This window comes from Megalopta genalis, unplaced genomic scaffold, assembly GCF_051020955.1.
Source record: "Megalopta genalis isolate 19385.01 unplaced genomic scaffold, iyMegGena1_principal scaffold0037, whole genome shotgun sequence".
In the NCBI taxonomy this organism is placed as follows: Eukaryota; Metazoa; Arthropoda; class Insecta; order Hymenoptera; family Halictidae; genus Megalopta; species Megalopta genalis.
In genome coordinates, this window is record NW_027476106.1 from 1,042,864 (window position 1) to 1,061,974 (window position 19,111).

Sequence of the window (19,111 nt, forward strand, 5' to 3'; positions counted from 1 at the left end):
TTAAATCTCGATAAGTCAGAGTGAAAATAATCAGAGAGACTAAAGTCACTAGAAATTGAATTTTTAATATCTTCATTATTTTTTAGTTTGCCACTATTAAACCTCAAGAAGCAAAAATGAAAATGTAGTCTGAAATTACTAGAAATTAAAATTTTAACGTCTCCGATATATTTCCTTGCACCATTACCGTCTGTCGAGAGGTCAAAGTTGAAATAATTCGGCTGAACGTTCAGCTATCGAGTTCCTAACCTATCCAGTAATATGCAGCGTGCGATCTTCGAACCGTGAAAGGTCAACGTGAAAATAAAAAGAATAACCAATAAAAATAATATAATAAATAATAATAATAAACTAAAATAAAATAAAAATAATATAATAAATAATAAACCAATAGAAATCTGAATACAGTTGAAAAGCAGGCGATTTCGAAGTAACAACCGTCGAGAGTCCTAGCACGAAAATCGTCTAATTAAGCGTGGACCGGTAACGCCATACCTCTCCGATGTTTCTGATTTGTGCGGCTTATGTACAAGGGGCTCCAGTGTCTCCTCGCTGCTGTTCGACAGTTGCGACATCCCGGAGAGACTGGAGGACGACATCAGTTCCTTCGGTCGCTTCCCTTCCAATTTTCCGACGGTGATGGTTTTCATCTGGGAGAGCATAATTTATCTGGAACAAGTCAACGAAACCAATCAGAATATGTAGCATCGCGTAATAATCACAGAATCGCGAATTTTCCCCGAGCATCTTACAGCAGGACTACTCGAACTGGTACTTCCGGAAAATTAGAGATTACCGAGGTTATTCGAAGCAACTTTTTCCTTTACAAAAATGTTCTCCGAGGCATCGTTAACGAGTTATCAACGAAAAACATTGCCAATGAGAGGCGAGCTCGGTTGGCGCGAGGCGTTCCGCGCCAATCAGCGGAACTGGGTTTCGCGCGCTCGTTGGCTCAGCCGCTGCGCGCCTACTCGAGCTCGCCGCTCATTGGTCAGCCTTTTTTCGTTCATATCTCGTTAACGGCGACTCGCATCAAATTTTTGTAAAGGAAAAAGTTACTTCAAATCACCTCAGGAACTCCTCATTTTCCGGAAATACCATAATTTTAGGACACCTTTGTATTATATATTAATACTTATAATTGTTATATGTTAAAGTTGTTTATTAGTCCTTATATACATATAATAGTATTACACTTGTCACATACTATTGTCACGTAATTTTTATTTACAACTATCGCAATGATATCTTGCATGAAACATCGCAATATTTATCACCGTATTTTCGGTTGTGCATTCGCATTCGTGCCGAACTGTTTGTCTCAAACACTTTAGAAAAAAGTCTGTCACCTTCGATGATCTTTCCATCTCACAATTAAATAAATTCTGCGAACATCTCCTATTCTTTAGGTTGAAGTATAGGTTATACTCCATATATATTATATATATAGTATAGGTTATACTCCAAGGTTTGCGCAGAGAAACGTTTCACTTTCACGCGAATCGAACAGAATTAATTTCCGAAGACACGAATTTGGCCGGTGAACAAATCGGCACGAATCCGACGGACGAATTGGACCGAAGCCGGGCGAACGAATTGGTTGAAGAAGCCGGTGACAAGGACGGATAACGTCAGCGCGGCTGGCGACGAGCGGGAAGATAACGAACCCGAGCATTAGCGCTCTCGCGATTTCCCTCGAGTTGTTCATCCCGCGCGAAACCGGGAATGGCGGCCGGTTTCGACAGAAACGTCGATAGTTTGTCGTCGAGCGAAAAACGACCGTGCAAACTTTTAACGGAACGCGCGAACGAACGGATATGCACTAAGAGGCCGCCGCGCTAACGTTTCAAACGTGCGGTAGGATCGATGTGCGTGGGCGGTGTGTGTGCGGATCGAACCGGCGCCATATGATCGATAGTTTCACGGTGTGCAACATCGTTAGGCCGCGCGACATTTCGAACCGGTCTCTCCTCTCGGCTTCTCCTTGGACTTCGCCTAGCTCGAATTCAGCTGCTCTCTGTTTGCCAGCTCGGCGGAGTTTCATCCACGACAGCACAGAGAATCGTATCCGTCGTTGTTTAAGGAGAATTCTCGAAAAAGAAACGTTCCGTTTTTTTCGAGGTTACGTTCTTAGGATCAGCGGAACTCTGTGTTGTCCCATTCAAGAAAATATACAGGGTTATGTCAAGGTCGAAATAACCTTCAAATGATATCGTCACTACAACATTGATATAAATAATAAATCATACATGTATTATTAACGATAATACATACTGTTAATTTTAATAATATACAGGGTGTCCCAAAAATGGCACGCAATCCGGAAATGGCGGGTTCCTCGGATCATTTGAAGCAGCTTCTTCCTTTACAAAAATGTTCTCCGAGGCACCGTTAACGAGTTATTAACGAACAAACAGTGCGCCAATAAGAATCGAGTACGGCTGACGCGAGGCGGCCCGGCCAACCGGCGCGCGAAGCCCGGTTCCGCTCATTGGCTCGGCTGCCTCGCGTTAGCCGCGCCGCCTCGCGCCAGCCAAGCTCGCCTCTCATTGGCGCACTGTTTTTCGTTGATAACTCGTTAACGGTACCTCGGAGAACATTTTTGTAAAGGAAAAAGTTGCTATTGCTTAATATATATAATATTATAATTTATATAATATTAATGTACGTAACGCGCTGTTTGTTCGGGATACAACGGAAGGACACAGAGTGAAATTGCACTGGACTTTATTCGGAGATGTATATAAATGACGCGCGGTGCAGATAGTTACATGAAGCTCGGTGGAATAGTTAAACGTGAAGAAGCTCGGCGAAATGTTTAGACGAGAAGAAGTTCGCAGTTTCTTTTGGGAGACGCCTTTTTGGGAGACTCGCTGTCTTCTCTTCCCCCGTTTAGTTTGGCGGGGGAGGCAGCCATCGTCGAACCCTCGCTGTAGGGGCGCGCTGGCCGTTCGGCCGGGTAGCGGTACGCGGCCGGCGACTTTCTCTGCGACTAGGCCTGCAGTAAATGTGGCAGTAATAAAAAATAAAGAGACAAAGGAATTTCCGGGTCTTGCAAACGTGAAGGACGTTTTCTCTCTGTCGAACCCTTGGCATCTGCAAGCGGACAGTTTTATGGTTATTACGGTCGCCGACCGTGTACCGTAACTATGAAGGCGAAGCCGCTTATCGCAATTAGTCGATTCTTGGGACCGACTGCTTACATTTCCAATTCGGCGACAATCGGGGAGAAAGCACTATACGGGGGGGCCTGAGTTTTCTTTTCGGGGTTCGGGAGTCAGTCGCTGCAGAGCATCCTTCGGGTGAAGAACTTCCCAGTATCTCGTAAAGATTTCCTTGCTTAACCTATCTTTTTTTACCTAATTTTCCGTGTCCAGTATTATTACCAGTGATATTAATAATAATCAGTGATACGTATATTTACTAGTGTAAATTATAATATCGTTAATATCGTTATCAGCAATCGTTCCTTCGAATCGTCTATTATATTTATTTATTTATATTTTACACGCTACATCGCGTACAAGTATCTCTCTTATTAACATCATGACACCGAACGTACGCGTAAAAAAGTACAAGTTGTTGAGCATGCAGCAACGTCTGGAAGTGTTGAAGGATATCTTTGTGGCAGGCATGACGCCGCAACAGGTCGGGAAGAAATATGGCGTCGGGACCAGAACGATCCAACGGATTATACGGAATAGCGAGCAAATTATGGCGATAGTTAAGAACCAGCGGGTGCTGAAGCGACGGAAAATAACGAAGATACATTACGAGGACATCGATAGAGAATTAGTGTCGTGGCTCGCGGAGAAGAGGGCGCTTCGCTACCGCGTCACCGACGCTCTCATAATCGAGAAGGCAACGGAGTTGAAGCAGAACTTCCCGTCGTGCTCGGGATTCAAAGCCAGCCGTGGCTGGTTGACAAAGTTCAAGAGACGTCACGACATACGTTTGTCGAACATGTACCAGGAGGAGACCGCGGACGACGATTCGATCGATGCTGACGCTGCTTTTCTGGCTAATTTCCGAAAAACAATGGAAAAAGAGAACGTCGGTCCGGAGAATGTTTACAACATGGAGGTGAGCGGGCTCGTGTGGAAGGCCCCTCCGACGAGGACCGCGGCCGGTAAGAAGGGGAACAATCTGGTCGACGCGAAACCGATAAAGAGCAGAATCAGGATCGGCCTGTGCGCCAATGCGTTCGGAACGCACAAGCTCATGCCTGTCGTGATTTACAAATACAACAATCCCAGAGCCTTGAGACACTTGGCGTCGATACCGGCGATCTTGAAAACGCAGGAGAATTTAGAAATGGACAGAACTGTGTTTCTAGATTGGTTCGAGAATCATTTCAAAACGGCCGTGAGGCAACGCCAGCAGGAGAATCGAACCGCGGGAAAAGTGATCTTGTTGGTGAATAATTGCGAAGCCTATCGAGTCTCGACGGGGGAACACAACGATTTTATGATCATGTATTTACCGAATAATGCGACGTCGACTCTGCAGCAGACGCCGCTGCAATGCATCATGGAGAAAACGAAGCGGGTTTTTCGTCGGAAGCTCGTGAATCGTATCCTGAACTACGACAGTACGATCAAGGATTTTTACGACAACTATCGAATTAAACATTGCATCGATATCTTGGCGGAATCCTGGTCGGAGATCACGGAAGAAGAGATTACAAAGGCAGCGAATAAAATGATTAATCCTGATGGCAGTTGCGTTCGGTGCGAGACGAGAGAGCTCGAACCTGATTGGCAGGGAATGATGAGCAGAATCGCGGGAGAACAGTGCACCCCGGCGCGGGTTTTGCAATTTTTAAGGTACTGCGAGCAAGCGGAAAGAAAGAGCGACAAGGTTAGGGTTGAAGTAGAAACGACGGAACATCGAGCAGGAGCGCAACGAATAATTAACGACGGGAGCATGGACGAGCTATCTAAGAACGAGTTACGGGTGATTTTTGAGAGATTGACATTTTACAGTATGCAAGCACCGGCTAGTATGCAATGCATGGTGCAAGGACTAAAAATGTTTTTCTTGGGCACGGACAGTTAAATAAGCAGGTACGTGTGATCAAAATTTCCAGCCAATTATATATTAATTATATATTATATATAATAATATATAATATATTATAATTATTATATTATATTATATTAATTATTAATAATATTAATTATTTACAAGCTAATTTTCTTTTTCTGCAATATTTGTTATTAGGAAATAGAGGGAACCGGACAACGTGGATCACGAAAACGAACAATTCCGAGGCTGAACAGAACAATGTACAGTTATTAATTAATGCATACAATAACGCATATTACTTGTATAATTATATTTATAATTGTAAATAAATGTAATCAAAATTACACGTATCGTGTTTGATTTTAATGCAATCAGAACTGTCTATATCATGGTTGGTCTAATTTTAATCAGTAAAATTATCTAGCAATATGTTAAAAGAAATTCTGTTCTAAAAATGTTGAAATTAGAAAAGGTTCTGTTATTGCATTATGAGTTGTTATCCAGGATTTCGAATCGAAGGAGAGCCGATGGCAAGTGCCGCAGTATACGTGTTCACAGGCTCCGTCGAACCTTCGTTTCGGTGTAGAGGGAAAATCGACGAATCATAGGGCCGTTACAGTAACACTGCGCTGTTCATGGCATAGCAGATTTTTGACATTTGGGGAGAAATTACTGCATACGGTTAATTACTTCATATTATATTATATTATATTATAATTACATTACATTGCAATTACATTACATTACAATTACATTAAATTACATTACATTACATTACATTACAATTAATCACAATTATATTACATTGCAATTAGATTACAATTACATTACATTGCAATTAGATTACAATTACATTACATTGCAATTAGATTACAATTACATTATATTTACATTATATTCCAATTACATTACATTTACATTACATTACAATTACATTACATTTACATTACATTACAATTACATTACATTGCAATTAGATTACAATTACATTACATTTACATTACATTACAATTACATTACATTGCAATTAGATTACAATTAGATTACAACTACATTACATTTACGTTACATTTACATTACATTATATTACTATTACATTGAATACGCGAGTACAATTGAACACGTGCCGCGTTCTCCAGTTTGCATAAACATTTCGCTATAAGGAATAAATTGCAACACTTGACCGAAGCATAAGTTAAGAAGCGCGAAAGGTTAAATCTAAACGGCTAACCGCGAGTCGATCGTGTGCGCATTGACAGTGAAACATCAAAGAAAATTCCCCGAGTCGTTTGGATGAATTATTAGCGAACCGATGCAGAAAACATTTTCTTTCGCCTAGAGAGATTCGCAGCCTCGTAATTATAGACCGCCATCGATTTTCCGCGCAGCACGGTCGCGAGCGCGCGCGATTTGTTCCTACGTTGCTGGAATGTTAATGGAAAGTGGATATGTATAACCGAGCTGTGTAGATCCACCTTGACTCCCACCGGTGTTGCGAAGTTTATGTGGGTAATCGGATCAAGGTGTGTGCGCGCGCCGCAAAGGAAAATCAAAAGCGCCGCGAAACTAACATCGAAACTTTCGGTCACGAACGGATTCGAATCTGCGATGCATTCGATAGATTTTCCGGTATCGAGCCGCTCGAAGGGCTCGGAGACTCCCCGAAGGGTTTCCGGAACCTTTGGTAGTTTCAAGGTTGCTCCGAAAATTCTACGTGACGTTAGCGACGTATTAAGGGCGTTTATAAGGTCGCGGATACCATTTGGACGACTTCGGAGAACTTTGAAGGACTTCGGAAAGGTTCAAGGGATATTTTAGGAGGTACAGGATATTTGGGGAGGTTCGAGGGATTTTTTATAAGGCACAGGATATTTGGAGAAATTCGAGGAATTTTTTTGAAGGTACAGGATTTTGGGAAGGTTCGAGGGATTTTTTATAAGGCACAGGATATTTGGAGAAATTTGAGGAATTTTTTTGAAGGTACAGGATATTTAGGGAGGTTCGAGGGATTTTTTATAAGGCACAGGATATTTGGGAAGGTTCGAGGGATTTTTTACAATGTACAGGATATTTGGAGAAATTTGAGGAATTTTTTTGAAGGCACAGGATATTTGGAGAAATTTGAGGAATTTTTTTGAAGGTACAGGATATTTAGGGAGGTTCGAGGGATTTTTTATAAGGCACAGGATATTTGGGAAGGTTCGAGGGATTTTTTACAAGGTACAGGATATTTGGAGAAATTTGAGGAATTTTTTTGAAGGCACAGGATATTTGGAGAAATTTGAGGAATTTTTTTGAAGGTACAGGATATTTAGGGAGGTTCGAGGGATTTTTTATAAGGCACAGGATATTTGGGAAGGTTCGAGGGATTTTTTACAAGGTACAGGATATTTGGAGAAATTTGAGGAATTTTTTTGAAGGCACAGGATATTTGGAGAGGTTCGAGGGATTTTTTACAAGGTACAGGATATTTAGTGTGATTATTTTAGTGGCTGAAACAAATTGGGAAAATATAATGGAAATTAGCGTACAAATGAATTTTCAGGTCCAGAAAAATTAGCATAAGGTGCAACGGCGACGGTCTTCGTATCGGTCCCGCGGCGTCTATAATTAAAGCGATCGTTGTGGACTAAAAAGAAATCGTAAGAACATTCGTCATACTCGCCATTCGCTCTTCTGAAATTAGCATCGTCGGTCCGGCACCGACCACGCGCGCGCTTCTTCTGCTCGAATGCGATCTGAATGATTGAACGCATCTTGCTCGGGCAGAAGACGCGAAGTGCCGCTCAGCAGCGTGCTGCACGCCGCCCACGCTGACCCGGCAAATATTAGAACGGCACGGTTCGATCGATGCCGATTGATCCGTCGTCGAATACATCATACGCGAGGGCAGCCCGTTTTAGGAACGGTGCCTCGTCGATTATTCAACCGCGCCGGCATCCACCGCGTTTCCGATTCGCGGACCGCTGTATCGCGCATGCGCGACACGTGCCAATTAGAGGCACGCACACGTACGCACGTGCGCAGCGTTACGCCGGCGGCGGCTCGACGGCGGTGGCAGTGAGTGCTGGCCGAAAAAAGCAGAATTCGATGTCTGTTTCGTGTCGGCACCGTGGCTTTGACGTTAACGGGAAATGCCGAGTGTGCTTACGAATGGCCAACACACCGCGGTGACTCACTATCGTGATTTCCGTGATCGGCATGGTTCCCATAAACGAGGGGAGGCTCGCGAAGAAATGCTGCGGGGGTCGGCCGCGATCCAATCGGGACCGCAAGATGAATCACGCGTCGAATCGGTCGCTCCCAGGGATCCATACCAAAACGGAAAGTACACGATGTTATAGGGCCAATTACCGTGCCCTGTTACCAGCCTTCAGCCGTTTTCGCCGTTGAACGCAACTTTAGCATATTTAAATGGTATTTCTTAAGGGGGCGAAGAGAAGATCGATTTTCTCTTTTTTATCGCGTAAATTGAATAAATTTCTTAAATTGAGTAAATCTGTTGCAGACGTAATTGTTTACTCTATCGCCCTGCAATAGCGAACTAAATTTTTACGTCGAATCTTAAACTATGAGTACAACTTGACATAACCTTGCCGGAAACTTCGAACGCGTTTTTCTCGATACTGTGTTGTTTTATATTGGCGAGCGGGATAACCTAAAAATTTAATCGATCTATAGGCTTGAGAATAAAGCTTATTCTTTCCGTTACAACTTTGTCCAACAACTGGACATAAAATTAGGTTTTATTTTTTATTTATAATGCTTTCGAACTATGCTTTTAAGCTGACAATTTTACACGAACGGAAAACAATAGTGGCTTTATTTTGTCAAATAATAAATTTGTTTAGTTTATCAAATTTATTAATTTAAATTATAGTCCCGCTAACTGTTCTTTTACTCGCAATAAATCGTCGGGTCTGCGAAACGGTTGCGGAACAACGTGCACAAATTGCACTCATTTTCCCTTTCCGGGGAAAAATTGCACAGCTTGCAAATAAGTTGCAGAGTCCTTTGGAAAAATGTGGGGTCTGGAAGAAGACGAGAAAAAAAAAGGCGGGGCTCGCAGGAAAATTGCAGGGGTCGCGGAAAAATTGCACAGCTTGCGGAAAAATGATGGGTCTCGCGGGCGCGGAATTAATTAACACAAAGATCTCGAGACCGATGATCGGGGGCCAGTTTAACGGTGCATTTCAACGAGGCCAGGAACACCGAATACATTCGCGGCTGGCGCACGCAGAGACGGCGCAGAAGGCGGTTCTGTTTTGCATCGCGTTAATCGCGTTGCGATTCGACGCGCCATTTTTCTCATTGCCTTATAGCTGCTCTTTAGGCCGAATTGCCTGCTCGAGGATATAACGCGTTTGTCGGGCAAATTAACTTCCTTGCGCTTGCATGCATGCTATAAAGAGGTTAGAAAAAACGAGAGTTTATTTCTTCGTTGTCGTTGCAAGCAACGGCATAATTTTAGATTATTATATAATATAATATAATATATATAGTAATACATATAATATATATAATATAATACATATAATATAGATTATTATATGTATTACTTATTATATATATATTATTATTATTATTATTATTATTATTATATATTACTTGTCACTTAATGGACCGATCCTTCTCTCATCTGAGCAAAATTCAAGTCGTTCGGTTCAGTTTAGAAAGTAGACAACGAAAAGTAATCGCGCGAAAAGTAATTACTAGAAAAAAGCAATTCCGTTTTAAAAGGTTATGTCAAGTGTAGGAACAACTTATTGCCAATTTTCACGTTTACTTGTAACACAATTTGTCGCACATATTTCCGTGCATATTGTTGTACATAGTATTCAATAAATAAAAAAAAGAAGAAAAAAACACTTTCACGGAGCACTGTATTTCTATTTGCTCCTAGCCTAATTCGCGATCGTAATTGTCTCGAACACCGGGAGCAACGATCGTTGCGCAATTAACGACTTCCGCGGGATTCCTTCGGAGAGCGCTGCAGGCCCCGATCGTCCCTTCTCGCTCAGAGAGGGCGTTCGGATCCTTCGGAACTAGTTTCGAAAATCCGTGGCGATCCTGGCTGCGCCATGGATTCTGAGGGGGGGAAGGGAGAAGGGCGAGATACGAACGGGTTCGACGATATCGTTCGACCGGTGAAAACAAAAGTCGCGGGCGAACGTACTCGGGCAACGTGTCAAAATTCCCAGTCCCGTCGGTTGAACGTGGTAACCCTAAAACCTTGAAAACGTCAAGGGACAAAGAGAGTGAGTGAGAGAGAGAAAGAGAGAGAGCGAGGTAAACAGAAATATATTGGTTATCGGTCGACGATGTGAGAGAGAAGACGGCGCAACACGCTGCGAAACGCCGCGCCGCACGTGCCGATGCCGGAAATGGAAACGCGACGAGGATGGACGAGCTTGCGATTACTCGAGAGCCCATTAGGAAGCATGCCAGATTCGGTAACAAGTGTGACGCGCCGTCGGCGCCGCCGTCCCTGCCGCCGCCGCAGTCGCCGTCCCCTGGGATCGGAAGCTTGCCGGTCGAGATCATCCTGGAGATCCTCTCCTATCTCAACAACAACGATCTGCGGGCCGTCAAATGCGTCTCCGTCTTTTTCATGCGGATCGCCGGCGACCCGTCGCTATGGCGAATTTACGAGGTCGGTTCGTAAATTCACTTTGTCTTATCATTATCGCTAGACTGCGCGGATCTTTACGCGAAATAAACAATTTCTACGTCGATTGCGAGACGGACAAGCCATGCATAATTTTCTTTCTTTCTTTAACGACGTTATTCGAGGCTGTAATTAGTAGAGTAACGTTCTCGGCTACTTTCCAAGTCTTTCAATGTTTTCAAATATCAATATTTATTAATTAACACTTCTACGACCGCGCCAGAAATCGCAAAAATTTCATAAAATTAAAGAAAGTATTTCATTCGATTAAATATAATAATATAATAATATATATAATATATATAATACAATATTATATTATTATAATAATATAATGATATAATAATTCGAATAAATATAATAATAAAACAATTACGAGGCAAGCTTATATATGGCATCAATTACTTCCTCAATTAATTCTTCGTTCGTACCTCTTGCAAATCTTAATAAAATTAAGCAGCAATTTTTAATTAGACGTGGAAGATTTCCTCAATCGGTCGTCAATCGACTGAATTTAAATCCTAGCGCGAATTTGCACGGTTTAGTTTCAAACACTGCCGTACAACGTTTTCTTTTTTTGTTTTGTCACATGTAGTAGACTTATAAGTTGCTCGCGAAGGTTAAGAGAGGGCGGCACGTCGATCGCCGAAATTGCACTCGAATGGAAAAGCTAATGGTGGCATTGTTTCGTCGGGCGGGCCAGGTGACGAGGGAGAAACAGCCGACGAAAAAAGTGCTGACGGAGCTGAGACGGATGCCGTATCTAAGGAAGTTCAGCATAACCATGCGACCGGAGTGCGACGATATCCTGCGGCAGCTCTCGGTGACGAACAGGAACCTGGAGGAGCTGAACGTCACTAATTGCACAGGTTTCCCGTCCTCTGCTCCTCTAATTAAATCTTCGTACGCCATGGAGTGGTATCGGCAAAATCGAACGAAAAAGATGTACAGGGTGTCCACCAAGTTACTTGAAATAGGGAAGCGAGATTATGTCAAGGTTGCTTCGAGATTCCCGAGGCCAGTCGAAGTAACTTTTTCCTTTGCGCGAATGCGATCCGCGGCTTCAATCGCGAGTTACTAACGATAGACAGCGACTAATGAGAGGCGTGCCGGCGCACGGCAGTCGCGCCAATCAGCGAAACTGGGCTTCGCGAGCTCGGCAGCGCGCGGCGGCCGCGCCAATCAGCGGTACTGGGCTTCGCGCGCTCACTCGAGCATGCCTCTCATTGGTCAGCGTTTTTCGTTAATAACTCGTAAACGAAGCCGCGGATTGAATTTTCGCTGAGGACAAAGTTGCTTCAAATAACCTCAGGAATCCCTCGCTTCCCTTTGGGACACTCTGTAGATGGAACGAAATGAAAAGAGAGAGAGATGGCCCTTTGGCTCGGGTTCAAAAAACTCGGCGGAATTCTTCTCTCTCTCTCTCTCTCTCTCTTCTCTCTAGGTCTGTTCGGGATTCGCAGTGCCCGTAGTCGCGCAGGAACGGCAGAAATGATGAAAGAGACTGATCCCGACGGAAAATAGAATAACAGAGCAGCGAGGGGGTTGGGAGGGGTTGCGGGACTGTGGGGTTTGGCTACGTGTCAAACGAGAAAAAGAGCGCAGCTGTAGTTAGCGTTCCCTAATGGTGCATCAGGGACTCCAGGTCCCGGCTTTTGTCGCGGAACGCGGACCGCGCTTTCAGACTGTTCGACTGGCGTATCAAAAACGAAGACTATACAGGGTGTCCCAAAAATGTCTCGCAATCCGAAAGTGGCGGGTTCCTCGGGTCATTCGAAGCAACTTTTTCCTTTACAAAAATGTTCTCCGAGGCACCGTTAACGAGTTATCAATGAAAAAGCAGTGACCAATGAGAGGCGAGCTCGGCTGGCGCGAGGCGACCGAGCCAATCAGCGCTACTGGGCTTCGCGCGCTGGTTGGCCGGGCCGCCTCGCGTCAGCCGTAATCGATTCTTATTGGCGCACTGTTCTTTCGTTGATAACTCATTAACGGTGCCTCGGAGAAAATTTTCGTAAAGGAATAAGTTGCTTCAAATGATCCGAGGAACTCGCCGTTTCCGGATTGCGAGACATTTCTGGTACACCCTGTATATTCTGTCTGTATATTATTAACGCTGTGAGGGCAAAAGGGGGTGTGAAGCGAGACAAATGAGCCGTTTATTTTGAAAGTGGCACAAGTCACTTTACCATAATGAAAAGTGGTGATTCTTTAATGTTTATACGAAATTATTTATACTGAGAAAAATATCAGTATCCTGAGATAACAAATACAAGTAAATCTTCTCGAAAGTTAGCATCCATGTTTTTAAACGTGTTAAAACGCAAACCCTTAAATATATCGACTTAAAAACAAAGTGACTTATGCCACTTTCAAAATAAACGGCTCGAATGAAAACGATCGTTCAGTTCGAACGACGCGCGAATGAGTCAGTAGAGCGAGCCACTTTAGTGGCGCGTCATAAATAAGCTGACATCCGCGAAAGCCAGTGGCGCGTCGTACCGAAGAGGTTAAGAATCGCGGCTGCAACGAATCTATCTTCCGAATCGACGCGAGACGTCCCCGATTTTCGAGAACAACGAGCAACGTTCTCGTGGGACAAACTAGCGTCGTTCGGAAAATCAGAGGAACTTTCTGCGGACAGCGATGCTCTTGCCGGATTGTATGGAGATGTATGCAAACGCAGGCGGTGTTCTCTCGCGGCAGGACTTCGTTAGTCATTGCGCAGACATGCAAATGCGACGGATGGTTTCCCTGCGTTCACGAACGTGTTGCTCGCGAATTTGTCGCCGCTCGGCCGACAGTTAGTTTGACAAACCGTCCCCTACAGGGGTCTGCCGGGGCAGCAATACATAACCAAAAAAAGGTCAATTTCACAACTCTCGTATTTCGAACGATTGCGTTTCTCTAATGAGTCCATAACCTCTCAAAGATTTAAAATCGAACATAATTTGTTTATTCGGATGGCTCTGCGATAATTAGACTGCGAATCTCTGTGCATATTTATTGGACAAATTGGTGAGAAAAATTATAGAATAATTTTCAGACTATTGTTCAATTAGTTTCTCGATCGATTGAAATTATTAAACGAAGTCAAATATTATTAAATTATATACTATAAATTATATATTATGTATATAATATATGATATTATTAAATAATATATATATAATATATGATATTATTAAAAATAATATTATTAAATAATATATATATAATATATAATATTATTAAATTATATACTATAAATTATATAGTCGAATTATTAAACGCTAATCAATTCTTGTTTCAAACAATTATTAAAGATCCGCGGTCTGCTAATAAGATGTAACGTTACGATCAATGACATTAATAATGACAATTTAAAGGACCTAACTGAGGCTCGAGATCTGTTTTTCGACGCCTGTGCCAGCAGTGAAGCGGCGAGCGCGCACGACGCTCGCGTCCAATTCGTGGACAAAACACGATTTTTCCGAAATTTCCGACGATCTCATAGAAAAATGTTTCGAACGAAAGTTAGTCAGTATTCGCTTCTCTACAAATTAGACTATCAAACCTGGCAGAATTAAGCTTTTTTTGCAAAAAAATGCCGGTCACCCCGATCATTCTAAATGTTGACACACATTTTTGACTCGGTAACATTGTAGCCGGCGTCCAGACGAATTCAACGACCTGTTATACCATAACCTCGAATCTTGAAAGCAACGCCGAAATAATTTTGGCCACGGATCGCCGGTTCGCCAGACCACCGTGCGACGCGCCGCGTCGCGACACGGTTCTCTCTAACAGACCCCCCAGCCAACCGGATAGATTTATTAGGCCGGTGGGAAAACAGGGGCGAAGAATGTGTCGCGTGCATGACCGATGGGGCCGATATCCCTCGCCTTTCTCGAAGAATGCACCGCCGCGCCGAATGCAGCCGAAGGCACCGCACGCCTATTGCCGGGGGCAGAGTGCAGCTAATGCAGCACCGGCGCCGTTATCTCGATGCTAATTAGCCCGAACCCGTGGCAAATACGGTTGCCAGGTGAAACGGTGCATCGCGTTCCGTGAATCATACGCGAGAACATGCCGCGAGAGAATCAATACCGTGCGAATTTTCGAACCCTCTGGTATCGTCGCCTCGAACAATTACACCGGCTCCTAATATAAACAACGACTAATAAACAACTTTAACATGTAACAGTTATAGTATATACAGGATGTCCCAAAATTATGGCATTTCCGGAAAATGAGGAGTTCCTGAGGTGATTTGAAGTAACCTTTTCTTTTACAAAATTTCGACTCGAGGCGCCTTATTTAACGAGTTATGAACGAAAAACGCTGACCAATGAGAGGCGAGCTGGCGCGAGGCGGCCGCGCCAATCGGCGGGATTAGGCTTCGCGCGCTCGGCTGGTGCGCGGCGGCCGCGCAAATCGGCGGAACTGGGCTTCGCACGCCGGTTGGCACGGCCGCCACGCGTCTACTCGAGCTCGCTTCTGATTGGTCAGCGTTTTTTCGTCAATATCTCGTTAACGGTGCCTTGGAGAACATTTTCGTAAAGGAAAAAGTTGCTCGAAATGACCTCAGGAACGCGTACAATAATTTCGGGACACCCTGAAAAATAAAATTAGACGAACCGATCGATACTTCGAGCACCAATATCTTGCCGGATAACAAAATAATAATAAATAATAATAAATAACAAATAAATATAAATAATAATATATATAAATATAAATAATAATAATAAATAACAAATAATAATAATAATAAATGACAAATATATCGTTCGGCAGGCAAGACGTCGAATCTGTTTCTGCGGTCGTACAACCTGCTCTGCATCCTGGAGAGATGCCGTAACCTGCACACGATTCACATAGTCGGCTGCCGGTTCCGCGGATTGAAGTTCTACCGGGTGCTGGGTGCCATCGGGCCGCGGCTACGTTCTGCGTGCATGGCCGTCACGAGGCTGCAGTTCTGCGCGTTCATCAAGCATAATCAGCAGATCGGCGAGTCGGACCGCGAGAAGATCTGCACGATGTGCATGGCCGTGAAGAAATGGGCGCCGTTCTCCTACTTCGTGGTGACGGAGGAGGGACGGGTGTGCACCGCACTGATCACCTACTTGGACACCGACGTGGTGCTGATCAACGTCGATCGGTCCACCTCGAAGCTCACCATCGCCGAGGAGCCGAGCTCCTGAGGATCCCGAGGATCGAGATCGCCTGCGATCGCGGCGGTTTTTTTTTTTAAATAACGTGTTGCTCTTTCGGCGCTAGCTTACTTTAAACGAGTCACTTTTTTGTCTAACAAGGAATTGCTGTTTAAGCGATGACAAAATCGTGACGATTCTTTTTTTTGGACAGATCGAAAGTTCACAAAAATGTCGATTTAAAGTGCTATTCTCGTTTGATCTTGAGAGATCAATAAAGAAGGAAGTGAAAAAGCGAGTATAAAATTCGATTATATAAGACGTTCTAAAAGTTGTTTAAAAAAGGTTACCGGGAGGTTCCTCAGATCATTTCAAGAAACTTTTTTCTTTGCGTAAACGCGATCCGAGGCACCGTTGACGAATTATTAACGAAAAACGCTGACCAATGAGTTGACGTACTCTCGGCTGGCGCGAGGCGGCCGCGCCAATCAGCGGGACTGGGCTTCGCGCGCTCGTTGACTCGACCGCCGCGCGCCTACTCAAGCTAGCCTATCATTGACCAGCGTTTTTCGTTGATAACTCGTTAACGGAGCCTCGGATCGCATTTTCGCAAAGGAAAATGTTTCTTGAAATGACCTCAGGAAGCTCTCGATAACCTTTTTTGAGTCACTTTCGGGACACCTTGTATAATTGAATTTTATGTAAAGAGATAATTACTTTCGAATAGACCATGCGTCATTTCTCTTCTCTTCACTTTCTTTTTCCTTTCTCGTTGATCTCTCAACGGCTTCGATAGCGCTTTTAATTTACATTTTTGCGATCTCTGTGTAGAAAAAAAATCGGCGCGATTCGGCATCGATCGAACAGCGTTCCATGTAAGTCCATTACCGAAGTTTCGTCAGCATGTATGCGGTCTGTCAAATTTGATTCGAGCCTGCGTGATAGCAGAAGCTTGAGCTAGTCGAAATGTTCTATGTTATGGGCGCAATCATGAAACCGAGTTAACATCGAGCCTTCATGTCCTGTACCATTTGATTCGCACTAAACCCGCTGTCATTTTCTGCATATCTATCGTTTCTACCGGAAACGGTCGAACCACCCGCTTTTTAAATAAACGTTGAATATTCTTCTCCACTCTATTACTTACAATCGATAAACAATTTACAGCGTCAGCAACGAAATATAAAATAACTTTTATGCAATAATTAAAAGACATTTATTTCTTTGCAATTTCGACACGTACGTATTTTTTGCAATTTGAATATTGTTATTCAAACGAGAATGAAATTATTATTATTATTTATTATTATTATTTATTATTACTATTATTATTATTATTATTATTAAAATATTATTCCCCGCATTATAAACATTCGCAGTCGAGCAGAGAATTAAAAAAATTGCTACGTAGCGTTTTAATATAATTTCAACATTATTAAATTTGTTTACATTTAAAAAAAAGAATTGTTAAACATAATTTATTTATACTTGCTGTATAAGATTCAGCAAGTCGTATAAAACGGAAATGGTATAGTCGAGAAAAACAATTTTGGATTGAAAAATTCGAATTAAAAAATGGCACCGATATTATTTCTTCGCCGTAATTATCGCGTAGTAGTTCGATTCTCGGTCTTGGAAAAACGATCGGCCGATTTATAGATTTATAGATCCTGGAAGAGGTTCGTCGCGTGTCGTTTCATTTCTCACGTTGCCTCCCGAAACTGTACTCTTTTTCTTGTACTGTTGGTAGAAATATACACGTGTGCACAGGTGTTTCTAAATACGACTCAATTTCGCTCGAATGTTCTCGCCGATCTGGGCTAAAAGCAATCTCAGCGATGATCTACCCGGCCCGGCGATCGATCCGCACGAAAACGGGGGGCCGACACGAGGGCGAAATATGTCTTGCTATCGGAAAGGGTTAAGGGTCGTTCTACGTCGTGCCGATCATGGCCTTTTTTTGGCTACAAAACTTTCAATTCCCTCGGTACAGATCCACGAAGCAACAATTTCTTTTCAATTTTATTTTTTTTTCTTTTCAGTTATTTATCTTTTTTTTTAGTTCTATTTATTTATTTTCAACTCTATTTGTTTGTCTTCAGTTTTATTTATTTCCCTTCAATTTTATTTATTTCTCCTCAATTTTATTTATTTCTTTTCAATTTTATTTACTTCCTTTCAATTTTATTTACTTCCTTTCAATTTTATTTATTTCTCTTCAATTTTATTTATTTCGATTGTTAAGGTTATTTATTAATGGTTCGTACATTCTTAAAACAAATGAAAAACCAGCGAAACGATGACTTAAACTGCCCCTAATTATCCATGCTCCACGTTAACGCTCGATTTTCACCGAAATCCTTGACCCGGAACGACCAAAAATTCTGCGACTCGACGTACGGACGCGACGGACGGCGAGCTGCGGCAGAAAAGTTGAAAACTCGCGAAGCTAGGAAAAGACCTTTGGAAATGTTTGTTCGCTACAGAAGTTTTCGGTTCGTCGCAACTATCTAGCAGGCACGCGCTGCTGTCCGAGGCACTCTGGACCGGCTAGGTGTTCCGCTAATAATTACACGACCGGTTTAACTCGGACCAATTATGGTGCAAACGTGCCGTGGAAATTGGAGCGCGCCCGGCGTGGCGTGGCGTGACGCGGGGAAGCGCGGCGAGGGGGCAGGGAGGCGCGGTGCGGCGTGGCGCTGCGCGGGACGCGCGGCGAGGCGCGGGGAGGGGTGGTGCGGCGCGGCGCGGCGAGAAGAGAGCCCTCCGAGCGTAAAAGCTCGGATTATGTTTCTTCACGCGACAGTGAAAGCTCGCCGCGACCCAATCCCGGCTCGCGCGGGGAAAGTAATAACCATTTTATCGATACAATTGGACCGTTTGCAACAAACGCTACCGCTTTCTCGGCCGACGACGCTCTGCCGCCGATAATCCTCGAACAACCGATCGCACTTAGGAATTTATTACAGAAAAACCGGAGGAAATAGGATCGTGAAACCTTTTGCAACTGGTTCGTGCAGGATTCGGTATTGCGAACAGATTGTTGCGGCGTGATCCGTTCGATGGTGGAATGGAGGAAAATGAAATAAAACGAAATAAAATTAAGGGAAATGAAGCAAAAATGAAGGAAAATGGAATAAAACGAAATAAAGTAAAGTAAAATGGAGGGAAATGAAGCGAGATAAAGGGAAATAAAAGAAAATTAAGGGAAATGAAGCAAAAATGAAGGAAAATGGAATAAAACGAAATAAAGTAAAGTAAAATGGAGGGAAATGAAGCGAAA

The 19,111-nt window shown here is 43.3% G+C and overlaps 3 protein-coding genes across 5 annotated transcripts in view; 2 read left to right on the top strand and 1 right to left on the bottom strand.

Moving 5' to 3' along the window:
• The window catches only part of TTLL5 (Tubulin tyrosine ligase-like 5), an 86,283-nt gene that overhangs the window by 45,100 nt on the left and 22,072 nt on the right, over window positions 1-19,111 (bottom strand). For both annotated transcript variants that reach the window (XM_033472113.2, XM_033472115.2), the window contains exon 2: window positions 496-669. In XM_033472113.2, coding sequence (XP_033328004.1) covers window positions 496-662 — 167 coding nt within the window. In that variant the 5' untranslated portion in view covers window positions 663-669. The remainder of the gene's footprint in view (window positions 1-495; window positions 670-19,111) is intronic.
• On the top strand, window positions 3,066-5,372 carry LOC117221426 (jerky protein homolog-like). Its single transcript, XM_033472384.2, has 2 exons — window positions 3,066-5,066; window positions 5,224-5,372. Exon 1 carries the CDS (start codon window positions 3,547-3,549, stop codon window positions 5,056-5,058), a length of 1,512 nt encoding a protein of 503 aa, XP_033328275.2. The 5' UTR covers window positions 3,066-3,546; the 3' UTR covers window positions 5,059-5,066; window positions 5,224-5,372.
• On the top strand, window positions 10,040-17,609 carry LOC117221296 (uncharacterized). Of its 2 annotated transcripts, XM_033472124.2 has the most exons (3): window positions 10,040-10,681; window positions 11,400-11,565; window positions 15,473-17,609. In XM_033472124.2, the coding sequence occupies exons 1-3, from the start codon at window positions 10,430-10,432 to the stop codon at window positions 15,877-15,879; spliced, it is 825 nt and encodes a 274-aa protein (XP_033328015.1). In that variant the 5' UTR covers window positions 10,040-10,429; the 3' UTR covers window positions 15,880-17,609. The 2 variants fall into 2 exon arrangements, 1 of the variants encoding a protein (XP_033328015.1); XR_013035322.1 differs by lacking the exons at window positions 10,040-10,681; window positions 11,400-11,565 and adding an exon at window positions 13,195-13,559 and having other exon boundaries at window positions 15,473-15,608.